General features: G+C 36.1%; 1 protein-coding gene across 1 annotated transcript in view; it reads right to left on the bottom strand.

The window, feature by feature from the left end:
* RP1 (RP1 axonemal microtubule associated) overlaps window positions 1–13889 on the bottom strand; it is a 322165-nt gene that overhangs the window by 151158 nt on the left and 157118 nt on the right. The window contains exons 16-17 of the mRNA XM_073998827.1: window positions 7714–7891; window positions 1490–1621 (exon numbers count right to left, since the gene is read on the bottom strand). Of these exons, the coding sequence (XP_073854928.1) occupies window positions 1490–1621; window positions 7714–7891 (310 nt within the window). The remainder of the gene's footprint in view (window positions 1–1489; window positions 1622–7713; window positions 7892–13889) is intronic.

Here is a 13889-nt window from a genome sequence, read left to right as displayed (position 1 = left end):
ATTTTCTCAGTCTTTGGCCCACTCTCCATTTCCACTGTATTGCCATTAACCAAATGAAGAAACTTATAGGTCTTTTTACAATTAATTAATGATTTAAATTTTATTTTGTGTCTCATATGCCCTGGGTATTTCCTTCATCTCAATTATCAGGTTTTAGCCTTCCATTTCTGTGTGATTGTTTAATGTTTATCTGAACAGCTCACCTATCAAATTCAAGAGGGCAGAGACCAAGTCTGTTTTAGCTACAACATCTGACATTTAATGGGCACACAATTCATATTTAATGTTTAATTAAATGAAATAATTATTTGAAAAGGTCTAGGTTTATCATGAAGCCTAATTTTGTCATTTTTACAAATTACTTGGCCTGCCTCAATAAAAAAAAAAAATTCTTAAAAATTTCACAATGGTAACATTTTAAAAATATTTTTGTCAGAACAAATTTTCATAAGACATACAGAAGGTTTTCTCATAAGCATTTTGCCACATATTTAAAAAGTATTTATCCCCCAGGGATTTCGGCTAGCATGCTATTTTCAACCAAGTCAAATTTTACTTGAGGTGGCCATCCCTGATTTAGATACCATTACTTCCTGACACAAGACTGAATTCTGCTGTGAGAAATTTTAACTAAGCACATATTTCTCATTCAGTGTGATTCTTCACACTGCTCCATGGATTCATGACATGACATGGAAATAAAAAACTGAGACTAGTCCTTTGCAGCAAAAATCAAAAGGCTAATTTCTCTTCCCTATGTTCATGTGCTAATAGCTTAGGATAGTCAACAAGAGACGTCTATTATATTACTATCTGAAAGAAAAGCTAACATACCCAATAACTAATTTTTAAAAATCACTTTTTTAAAGGTAACATTATAATTTATCTGTCTCCCAAGACGGGTTTTAAAAAAATGGTCCCCCAGAGACGGTCCTCTATTTCATTTTACCCAAAGATGACTAGATTCTGATACACAGAATTTGTCAGATATCATACATTACACTTTCCCACCAGATAAAAGTTAATACATTTAAGAGCAATAAAAATGATCAAACTAATATAGAAACTAGGAATTTAAGCCTCTGGGACTGAGAGTACTTTCTTTCAAGCTTCACTTTCTATACCAGAGAAATAGAGATTATTTTTGTCGTTGCTTAGACTTTGGTGAGAATTTACCATTTTTCATAAAATATATTCATAAAATATTGTGTAGGTAATAGTTCAATTGATGTTATAATTTAATACTATCTTCAACACATTGTTCTGGATGAACATTACATTTAAGACAAAGAAACACATTTAAAAATATATGTATTCTTTATAATATAAAATTAAGGCATAAAAAAGCAAGATAACAGCCTACAAGCAGTCCATGTGGTATAACATGATATAGGCTATAAAATAATTTAATAGTCTTCCTGCGATGGCCACAGGAAGAAATAATGCAGTCAAACAAACCAAAAGCAGGAAAGCAAAAGCTGTGGCTTACTTGCAGTTGAAGAAGGTAAGGGACTCCTATCCTCAGATTCTGGGGGTATTTTTTTCTGTTTTTTTGACTCATGGATCTTTTCTTCTTCTTGGCTGGGTGTTGCAGACATTCCCATTGGGTTTTCTCTGCCAACTGAAATTAAGATTTTAAAAGATGCCATCCTTTCAAAATCACTTGCTGCTTCTCAGAATACTCACCATATGTTCAGCTATGCAAGTTTAAGTTTTGCCATTGTTCCCATTTCAATGCCTAGTCAAATCTCTTTACTCAGAATTACGTAGTTAACAGAAAATGACTTCTTATTCTTACCAGCAGGCTGTGCATAGACGGCATCACTATAAAACCTACTCATTGCTTTGCAAATCTGAACGATAGTTTAACATCACAATATGAATCAAACAACTTATTCAAAATGTTTTTCTTATAGATTCTAAATGGGAACTTCCTTAACAATCTTTTAGTTTGCCTTCCTCAAAAGGGGAAACTAAAACGTCATTCAAACAGGATTTCATGTTACCTTACTGAAATATGTGAATCAACAAAATATACACATATCTATAATAATGAAAACATTAGCTACTTTTCTACCTTTTACTTAGAAGCAAGTTGCTTTGGAGTCTGGTTTAAGAATAGGTATCTCTAAGTTAAATAATGACTTCAGCTTTATAGTATATGCTCCTAAGTGCTATTTATATTTAGGATTTCAAATTCAAGTTGTTTGTGTTCATTTTCTAGGATCAGGCATAGGCATATTGTTTTTAAATGGTGGTAATTCACACTATGAATGGCTTTAGGTTCTCATCAGCAACAAAAAATTATGTAAATTTCTGATTCTATATGATAAAGAGTAATAACAACTACTTCTTAATACCACAATTGCAGTCAACGATGTAAGATGACTCACAAAGTAAGAAAGCATAACAACCTCAAAGGTATGCTTAGTAGAAATTAGCAACACTTATCACACAGGGTGATGGTGCAGACTCTACAATACTGGTGGCTGAAGAACTGTCCATGATTACACTGTTATTTATATCCTTCAGGTGTTATAAGATATCATTTCAGACAACAATAAGCTTTTAAATACTAATCCTTATAAAACATAGTTTTTCCATGTGGTTTATATACAATGCAATGCTGAGACACTAAAAATTGATAATAAACGAATTTTAAAACATTAAAAAGAAGATAGAAGTAACTAGAAATATGTTCATGGAGAATAAATAAATAATTGTAGAGGAAAAAAATTAAGATTCTTATATATAGCTAAGAGTTCATTTACCAATGTAATGTAGAAATCCAGAATCTACAAAAAGATAAACTATCTTCCAGTCACTGCATAGCACTAGGAACAAATCAATGTATAAGAAATGGCTTCTGACATTGATGGGGTTACAGCCCAGAGAGAGAATACATAAACATGAACTCTGATAGATACTGATGAGCTCTTTAACTGACACAAGCACAACATGCATAGGGAGCACAGAGGAGAAAACAATTAACGTGCCAGTCCATTAGAAACAAGCCCAAAAAGGGTTGCACAACAAGGCCAGTCTATGCAGAACTGTGAAAGTAGAATGAGCATTTTACCTCTCTATCCTTCCCACACTGGCTTCTCATTAATTCTACCTCTGCTTCTCAAAAAGTACACCAATATCTCTTTATACGACACAGTAGTAGGGAATTCAGAAAGTGGAAGACTTTTTCTGGAAATGTCATCCAGCACCTTCCTATCCCTCTGTAGAGAAGGCTTCCCACTTTGTCTTCCGGCCAGGTGGGTTACAGAAAGATGTTCAAAAGCCAAGTACCGAAGTGACCCTCCAATAATACAATACTCTGAACTGGAGCAACCCTTAGTAGCTCTTTGTCTGACTTTTACAATTAAAAAAAAAAAAAGTGAAAACTCTATCACTGGCAATGTAAAACAAAACCTGTGGTGAAGGTGAAAGAACCAGAGCTGTCTAGGTAGAGATGTTATCAAAAGGTATATGTTACCTATACAGCTGGATTTGGATGATTAATGACTCACTTCAGGTAGTACCTCATTATATCCAAAATTTAAGCTATATCAAGATCTACCAGACAATAAAGGCAGTAACTCTACAAAATCAACTAGGAAAAGTCTTTTGTTTTATTGAATACCTTCTATTTTAAAAGTAAAACAAGTGAAAACTTACATAATAGCAATGATTATAGTGTCACATTAGTGCATATATATTTTAAATCCATATAATCATTTTATCATCTGAAACATATTTTGTCATATTTTTCTAAGACTGTAATATACATAGTCAGAATTTTATGAATTGGATATATGACAGTATTTCATTTAGATTTTTATGCTTGAATGATCTTAGCAGACTAGAATGAAGCAAAAATGAAATTTCCAAACATATTTTAAGGCAAACTTCCATAAAACTTGAACCTGAAATAAATTCTTATTGTAATAAAAATGTAACATCTGAACCATATCTTCAGTCCTGCATTTTTGAGGGGTTACTAATAGCCAGAGTCTCATGATCTATATACAGAGGATGGCTCATACCATAAAACTGGGCTGGAATTAGAGCAAGAGGAGGTAAATTTCTGTGCAAAAGTCAAGTCTCTGTTAAAGTACTTCTAAAAACTTATAGGTTCACTCTTTCCGAAGTATTCTATAAAAGTAATAGTACACTGAAGTTAGCGAAAAGTTACATGTTATATTGATCTACAGTTCTTTAAAACGATACCTAGCAGTGTGGTCTTACTGTATGGAATTATAAATGCAGGTTTATTATCTAGAGGAACAGAATGAAGAAAACTTTCAAATTATCCAAATATCCAGATAATCAATGGAGAATCTTCTCCATAGGCTCAGTATAATAACTAATCACATAAGCCCAAGGGGAAAGATCTTTTCACACTTTCTCCTGTATATACTGTGAATATAAATTCATGAAAATAGAGAATGAAGAGGTTTTACTGCACACACTAGCAAGAACAGCTAAATGGTAGTGGGATAAATGACTTTTATTATAAATTCCCAATACACAGTAAATTAAACCAAATCCTTGCCAAACTATAGATGGAAAAAAATCAATCACAGAGAAATGAAATATGCAAAGTGATTAAAGGAGGTGATGAGACGGAATCTCTTGTCTTTCAAGAATCCATCGACTCTATTTGAGTGATAAAAGAAAATATGCCGTGAAGTGCTCTTCCTCTCTTTAATAATCATAACAGTAAATACTTGAACAGCACTTGCTGAGTACCAGACACTATTCTAATCATCTTACATATGTTAATTCATGTAATTCTCACACCACAACTGAGTGAAGGCACTCTTGGTCCTCACTTGACAGAACAGAGGCAGGTGGTCCAAGAGCCGTGAGAGCATACCACTGGCAAAAGGCGCCCTCCCAGGACCTGCAGTCTGGCTCTCAAAGCCTGTGTGCTGAAATCCTACACTTGTCCCTCTACCCTGCTATACTTCTGAGCCTCTTGCTGTTTGGTGGGTGGAACCTGTCAATGAGACTGCCCTTGTCCTCGGCTGAGCAGAGCTGTGCCTTCCACGTGATTGTGTGCCATGTCAGACCAGGCAGCTTGCAGACATTTACTTGAGGTGCAGCGGCTTCCAAGGAAGCCAGGACCACTCATTCAGGTTGCATGCCTGGGGGCAACAGGTGGAGTCTCTTGAGAGTAACCTTATGATTCTCTTCCTACCACTCTCTCTTACCCTATCCAAGTCCCCTTACCACTCAGGGTACCTCACAACTTTAACTCTGCTTTCTAGACAACTATGAGGAAAAATTTACACTGAAAAAAAAAAGTTTCAGCTTAACGTTTTGGGGGGCTGCTCTATCTCTGTATTAGAATATAAACAATTCAAAATTCCCAAATGTTTTTGGGAGTGAACTTTTTTGGCATAGAGTAGGTTCAATCTATCATATGTAGATAGTCTAGTTAGAAAACATTCTATCGGGAGGCGGAGGCAGGCAGATCACAAGGTCAGGAGATCGAGACCATCCTGGCTAACATGGTGAAACCCCGTCTCTACTAAAAATACAAAAAATTAGCCGGGCATGGTGGTGGGCGCCTGTAGTCTCATTTACTCGGGAGGCTGAGGCAGGAGAATGGTGGGAACCTGGGAGGCGGAGCTTGCAGTGAGCCAAGATCGCCACTGCACTCCAGCCTGGGCGACTGAGCGAGACTGTCAAAAAAAAAAAAAAAAAAAAAAAAAAAAAAGAAGAAGAAGAAAGGGAAGGGGAGGGGAGGGAGAAAATATTCTAAAATAATAAAATGACTTGGGGAATTACTGTAACTTTTTTTTTTTTTTTTTTTTTTTTTGCAGCTAGAGTGCAGTGGAGCGTTCTTAGCTCACTGCAAACTCCACCTCCCAGGTTCAAGTGATTCTCCTTCCAGTAGCTGGGATTACAGGCATGCACCACCAAGCCCAGCTAATTTTTGTATTTTTAGTAGAGACAGGGTTTCACCATGTTGGCCAGGCTGGTCTCAAACTCCTGGCCTTAAGTGATCCACCTGTCTTGGCCTCTCAAAGTGCTGGGATTATAGGTGTGGGCCACCGTGCCTGGCCCTACAAACTTTTACATAAACATTCTGTCACTCTTCACAAAATCCCCTAAGACAGAGTTTTTAACACTCAGAAATCCCAATGGAATGCTCTTCTTGTAAAATTGGAAAGTATTATTTTGTATTTTGAAGAAATGTTGATGCTTTCAAACCCTTCCTCAGAATTCCTAGGATTCATGAATCTTCAATAAAATTTCTAAAGCAATGTCTCTTGCATTCTTGCCCTTGTTAAAGCAGGAGGCTGCCTCTAGTAAACAGAGAAGAAAACAAACCATCTATGCTTTAGTAACAGAACTAAATTGTAGGGGCTGTAAAGAAGAATGGCTTTGTTTCTATTGGTTCTTTTAGTACTAATACCCTAACGTTGACAAATGTGTCCTTTTATTATCTCTCTCTTATGTCTTGCCACAAATTACTTTTCTTCTTCTCATTTCTTTTTCTATTGTTTCAATCTCTTCTTTTTCACCTTTTCATCTCTACCTGCTTCCTGGTCATTTCTATTTTCTCCCTGTGCTCTTCCAGCATGGCAGCTGACCCCTGCTAGCTATTTCCCACTGCTCTTTTTCTACTCCTGTATCCTTCTGCTGGCTTTGAAGTCACCTGTTTCCCTTCAGAGCTCCAGAGGCAGATGGCATATGCATTGTGTCAAGGCAGAATGCCACTCTGGGCCAGCCTGTGGGAAAATGAAGGGTGGAGGGAGTGGTGGTATGGATGGCAGTAAACTCAGGTATACTAGCCCAACAGTTTACAAAATTTTTAAAAAGGCAACTAAAGGCTGAAAAAGAGTTGATGCAGATAGAGTGAAGAACAGGGCCAAATATACCATCATGTTACATCAGGATCATTTTATTCCTATTCTAAGCTATCTTCTGTGGGATATTATATATACACATACAGTAAATATGGACTCTCATAAGCCAACAGAAGCTAAACAAAAGTCAGACCAAGAAAATGACACAGATATTGAGTAAGCCAAAATTCAGGGAACCTCACATCAAGCAAAAATTAGATAGCAAACTAAACTTCAAGATAATTGAAAAATACAATAGTTACTTTATTAGCCTTTGTGTTGAAACATATTTTAAGGTTTGAACACAAATACATGATTAAATAATGTCCTCATATCTTCATTTCGATTTGCTAGAGAACGTGAACTTAGATATGAGAGAAACCAGTTTCAAAATATTCACATTTCTGTCCTATCTTCAGATTTTTTCCCAAATCCTATTTTTAATCCAAATCCCATTTGTGTTGATCTTTATTCCATCTCTTTTTATACTGCAACCATTAAAAATTAATAGCAATGAATCTGAGAATATTTCTAACAGCCTCATTCCTCTAAGGGTATATGAAGCTATCCTTAAAAAACAAAGATTCAAACATGCACATGTACACAGACACACGAATGCACACATAACTTTCAAAGTTACAAAGAAGTTCAATGTAGCAAAACTTCTATACCTAATATTAATTTATCTGAAAATTTGAGGCAACCGTCTTCATTATGTTTTCCTTCCATTGCTTCTGGAATGACAACAAACAAAAAAGCCTAACAGCAGAGATTTGCCTAGTAAAAATGTGATGAAATTTTCAGACACTGTACACAAACCATCATAAAGCAAACCAAAAAGCAAAGTATGTCAGAGTAAACATACATTGGATGACTTGTGGATAGAAGCAAACATTCTCATCCTTGGTATAAATCATTGGTTTTGCCTGCCCATCTGACTGAAGTCCAACAAACAATCCTGGGCTCTTCGTAGATTCCAGGCTTATGGATGCATTCTCCAAGTTCTTCTTAATTTTAAAATAACAGTCGACATCTCCTGTACCCTACAATCAATACAAAATGATTCAATAAATATGAGCAAGTCGTAAAAGACAGAATTTAAAACCAGTCATTTTACAAGAATATAATTTTGTCTCGTTTCACATCACTATGATAAATCAAGAGACTTTTTACATAAATTGCCCTGTGTGCTTCATCCTATTTCACAAGATCCAGAAACAGAGATCACATGATGGGTTGAGGCAAGGACACATGCCTTTGGACAAAAAGCTCTGAATAGCGTAAGAGCTTCAACTAAGGAGAGTGTTGTGTATGCTGTATTTCATTTTAGAGTTGCTCACCTCTGTGGGTGAATGTAGAACATTAAAATGTGGAACTTTTCTTTTAGAAAATACTCTAAAGTGGTGGGAAAAGGGCTATTCTTACCATAGGTCAATTTACATTTAAATTTAAACTAATTTTCTGTGCTACTCTGCATTTTCCAGATTGAATTTTCATAAACAGCATGCACACAAATGATGCAAAGACTGTAGAGGAAAATATTCAAGAATTGAATGCCTAGCAGTAATCTACACACTCTCAGATTATTATAACACTTCTCCCTTCTTTAAGCCATTTATAATCTAATATTAGAAAATATTTCACTTTTCATCGTTTTAAAAGTTTCCTTACAGGATTTCAGTCCTAACTAATGAGTTTTATAAGCATGGATTAAAATTTCCACTAGTAACTATTATTTTATTTGTAATACAAACGATATTCTAGTCTCCACTCAAATGTGAGCTTCTTGTCAGTAAGAACCAAGGCAGTCTCTCTCTCTCTTTCTCTCTCTCTCTTTTTATAAATATAAAGTAAGCAATTTCTGTCTTCTGTTCTTGTTCTAAATTCAGTAAGATTCTGGCCTTGCATTGTTCATGGTCGAGTAGAGAAGACAGATCACGTACACAGATAATAAGTAGGGAAAGATGAGCTGGGGGTAGGGATAGGAAATTTCAGGTAGAGGGGCACCATAAACTAAGGCAGAGGGGCCACAGGCAGCATGACGTATGAATGAACAAGCACCTTAATGATGCTGAACAATAGAGAAGGTAAGTGCAGAAGAGCAGCTTCGGTTTGTTTGCAGCAAAGGAAGTTTAGGCCTTATCATAGACCATCTGTTTTCTTTCCTGAGATTCCCAAACCTCCTAAATGATGTATTTGCATACATTAAGGTTTACTCTTTATGCTATACAATTCTGTGGGTTTTAACAAATCTATAATGTCTTGTATCCGTTACTACAATAGCATACAGAATAATTGTACTGCCCTAAAGATTCTCTATGCTTCATCTATTTATCCTTTCCATACTTCCCTCAAATCCCTAGCAAACACTGATCATTTTACTGTGTCTATTATAGCTTTGCATTTTCCAGAATGTCCTATAATTAGAATGGGGTAATATGTAACCTCATCATACTGGCTTCTTACACTTAGTAATATGCAATTAAGTTTCCTTAATGTCTTTTCATGGCTTATTTCTTTTTACTGATGAATAATATTCCATTGTATAAATGCACCAAAATTTATAGATTCACCTACTGAAGGACATCTTGGTTGTTTCCAGTTTGGGGTGATTATGAAAAAAGCTGCTATAAACATTCATGGACATGTTTAAGCTCTGGGTCTAGATTCATTTGTAGGCATATGGACATCCAATTGTTCCAGCACCATTTGTTGAAAAGTCTACCCTTTCTCCATCGAGTTACCTTTGCTCCTTTGTCAAAGATCACTTCACTGTATTTGTGTGGGTCTATTTCTAGGCTCTCCATTCTGCTCCACTGATCTCTGTGCCTTTTCTTTCATCAATACCACACTGTCTTGATTTCTGTAGCTTTATAGTAAATCATAAATTTAGGTAGTTTCAGTCTTCTAACTTTGTTCTTCTTCAGTATTACGTTGGCTATTCTGGGTCTGTTGCCTTTCCATAGAAACTCAGGACCAGCTTATAGATAGCCACAAAATAGCTTGCTGGAATTTTGACCAGAATTGTATTGAATCTATCGATCAAGTTGGTAAGAACTGACAACAACCTTGAGTCTTCCAGTATATAAACGAGGAACATCTGTCCATTTATTTAAATTTTCTTTGATTTCTTTCATCAGCATTCTAGTTTTCCACATAGAGATCCAGAATATATTTTGTTAGATTTATACATTTTTGTACTAATATGACTGGCATTATGTTTTTAATTTTAAATTCCAATTGTTCATTGCTAGTATATAGGAAAGCAATTAAAATTTGTATATTAGCCTCATACATTGCAACCTCACTATAAACACTTACTGATTCTGAAATTTTTTTGTTGATTCTTTGGGATTACCTACATAAAAACTAATATCATCTGTGAGCCAAGACAGTTTTATTTCTTCCTTTCCAATCTGTATACATTTTGTTTCCTTTTTCTGTCTTATTGATTAGCTAAGACTTTCTATATAATATTGGAGTGGTGAGAGATGTCCTTGCTTTGTTCCTGATCTTAAAGAAAAAGCATCCAGTTTCTCACTATTAAGTATAATATTAGTTGCAAGTTTTTTGTAGGTATTCTTTTTTTTTTTAATTATACTTTAAGTTCTAGGGTACATGTACACAACGTGCAAGTTTGTTACATATGTATATTTGTGCCATGTTGGTGTGCTGTACCCATCAACTCGTCAGCACCCATCAACTCGTCATTTACATCAGGTATAACTCCCAATGCCACCACCCCCCCTCCCCATAATAGGCCCCGGTGTGTGATGTTCCCCTTCCCGAGTCCAAGTGATCTCACTGTTCAATTCCCACCTATGAGTGAGAACATGTGGTGTTTGGTTTTCCGTTCTTGCGATAGTTTGCTGAGAATGATGGTTTCCAGCTGCATCCATGTCCGTTTGTAGGTATTCTTAATCAAGTTGAGAAAGTTCCCCTCTATTCATAGTTTACTGACAGTCTTTTTATCTCATCACCAATATTCAATCAGCCATTAATATTCAGTAATTCACATGATCTATCAAATTTGACTCAAACTCTCCACTTTTGTCATTAATTCCCAGACTGTAGGCCCCATCACCTCATTCCTAGATCTCTACAATCACTAACTCAAGTAAAGATAATATTTGTGAATTCTTTAACTAATATATTTTCATTGCTAATTCTTCCAAGGCTCTCTTACCCACTAAATCAACAATACTCATTGTGTTGGTGTAAGTAGAATCCAGCCTAGAGCTAAAAAATCTTTGCTCAGCTTTGAGCTTCCAAATGAAAGGGTTTTAACAAATCTGCAGTAAATTAAGATTTTAAAAGGTGCTTTTTATTTGTAAAAGCAAGCTTTATTGAGAGAGAAAATGGTTGATAAAAGAAATTCCAAAATTGAACTTAATATTCCTAGAACCTGGAGGACTGGACACCTGAGAGTTTAAATGATGAAGCCACTGAAAAGGTAGATACCATATATTACATAGAGAAAACTGCTACCCCACAAGAAGAGAGGTGCATCCAGTTCTGAGAGGAGGGGCCTGGGATAAATGGCTAGAAGAGAGACATGGATTTCTTACATCAACTCCACTTGAAGTTGATTCTTGGTGTAACAAAGAAATAAGGGGCATTAGAATCATCCATATATTTTGGAAGAGAATCTCAACAGCTGAGGGGTTATCCCAGGAAACTTACACACTCCACTTAGAGCATCCCAGTGTTTAGCATAGTACTAGAGCACAATGGGAACATCCAGAAGGTGGATTAGAAATGTTCAAGGAAGGAGTCTGAGAAAGTAACACTGATGCAGCTTCCTAGTTTCTCCGCAGCTCACATGGAGACATCAGGGGATCTAGAAGTTATCCCATGCCTTCATGGCAGACTCAATTATTGAGAGGACTAGAAATCTGGGAGAGAGCTGGATTTGCTACAAGCTGCCCATTAAGTTAGGACCATTAAGACCAGAGGTTATGCAAGACCCTCAAGCCCTATGTTGCCCAAAATGCTCTGATTATCAGTCATATTTGAAATTAAACACAATTGGTATACCCAAGTTCAGGGACAAACTAAATCAGCCACACTTCAGTAAAGACTAGTGTGGACCTAAAGAACGGTCTATGTCCTGTGGCCTTTTTCCATGACTTTTTTTTTTAAGTCTTTGTGCCAAGATATCAAACAAGGATGAGGGAAAGGAGAAAAAAAGAATAAATAATTAAAAAAATAAAACATTACTATTGGCCTGTAAAGGACTAATCTTTCAACTAGATAGAAACCAAGATATACAAGCATATTCTGACAGAAAAAAAAAAAAATCCATCAGTCGAACTAAGCACACTGGAACACACTAGAAGTACTAGTGCACTTTAGATAAATTATAGGCTTTTCAGTCAAACTGTGTTTCATTATAGTAATCTCATAGTTATTCTTCCAAACTTCTGGTTCTCAATAAACTAGCGCATCTTCTACAGTGAGGCCAGATTTATGAACTTGAATATTATTCCCAAACCACTATCTCCCCAAACTTAGAACAGATAACATATTAAAAATCAACGTCATTTTACATTAAAGATCTCAAGCAATTGCTCATGACTCACACAACAGAAAATTCTTTCTCAGACATATCTTTTTCCAAACCAACACTGAACTTGGTACTTACTCCTGGTATTGCACTTGGCACACTATGGTGTATTTGTCTATTTATGTTCTTCTTTTCCCCCTTTTAAATCACAAATTTCCTGAGAGCGGGGAGCATGTCTTAGTATATCTACTGTAGCACTAGTGACAAGCAGTTTCTGCCTTTCAGTAGAAACTCAGTATCTGTTAACTCTAAATTTCTTTTTACTAATTTCTAATCTCATAATTTGTTCATGTAATGTCCTCTCCTCTCTTTGATAAAGAAAAGTGGAATTATTCTCTCCCCCTAAAATTCACCATTCCAGGAAACTTCTCTTACTCACCCACTCTGCTCAAATCAACCTGCCTCTCCCGAGCGTTCGCAGAAACACTTGAACCACAACTTGGAAAGGATTACCAATTAACTATTGTTCTCCAGATCAGTGTTGCATGCGTATTTGTCCTGTCCCCTCTAACGGCACCTGAAGAAATGGTATTTGTAACCTCCACTAAGTATAATTAGTGAAAATAATAAAAGTAAAATGGAATATAACTACATTTCAAAATAAACCTTTAGTTTCCTTTGTTTCCTTTTTCCTGCTTTCATTTAAAAATCTCTGCTTCATCCCTAACCCAAATACAAACTGATTAAAGAGATGTAGATAGGAAACAAAACGTGAGTTCTGAATGCAAAAGGTGTGCCTTCCTACACATCTGCAGCAAACAGCAGCTAGACAAAGCCAGGTTAGAATATCTGATGCATGCTCACACCACTGCAAGCTACCATAACATCTAATGCCCGTTTCCCTCTATTTGGCTCCTTTGCAGTAGAACAACTCCTAGTTACCATCACTCAAGTGATATTTTAACTTCTCATACTTAATATTTGTTAAGCACGTATCAAATATCAGTTCTTGCTGTACAGTTTGGGATATTTAAATAAACAAAGCAAACAAAACTCTCCCCACTGTGGTGCCCGCATCCTAGTAGTATACATTCTATACACTGGAGTATTATTATGCCTCCTCTTTTCCAAGATGAATCACTCAACAATTTATTCCTTTCTTAAAGCCTATTTTCCCCTAATAAGAGCAATCTTTGTTGCTGTCGTTAAGGCCCACTGTATTTTCTTCAAATCTCTGTATCTGCTGTAAAGATTAAATACATAGACTGTGATCTACAACAATGTAACCACTGACAAGTTCATCTTGCCAGCTGCCCAGATAGAGCTAGTTTATGAAGATGGAGGAATTGCAACAGAGAATGCGTTCAACACATGCAGAGCAGGCTAAATGGGAGACTGGAGTTTTATTATTACTCAGATTAACCTCCCCCAAAATTTGGAGGCCAGGGTTTTTCAAGACAGTTTGGCAGGCACGAGGCTAGAGAGTGGGGAATGCTGACTAGTTGGGTCAGGAATGAAATCATAGGGAGTTGAAG

Source organism: Macaca fascicularis, chromosome 8, assembly GCF_037993035.2.
Source record: "Macaca fascicularis isolate 582-1 chromosome 8, T2T-MFA8v1.1".
Lineage (NCBI taxonomy): Eukaryota > Metazoa > Chordata > Mammalia > Primates > Cercopithecidae > Macaca > Macaca fascicularis.
Note: the sequence above shows the minus strand (reverse complement) of the source record. Positions and strands in the feature narration are given on the sequence as shown.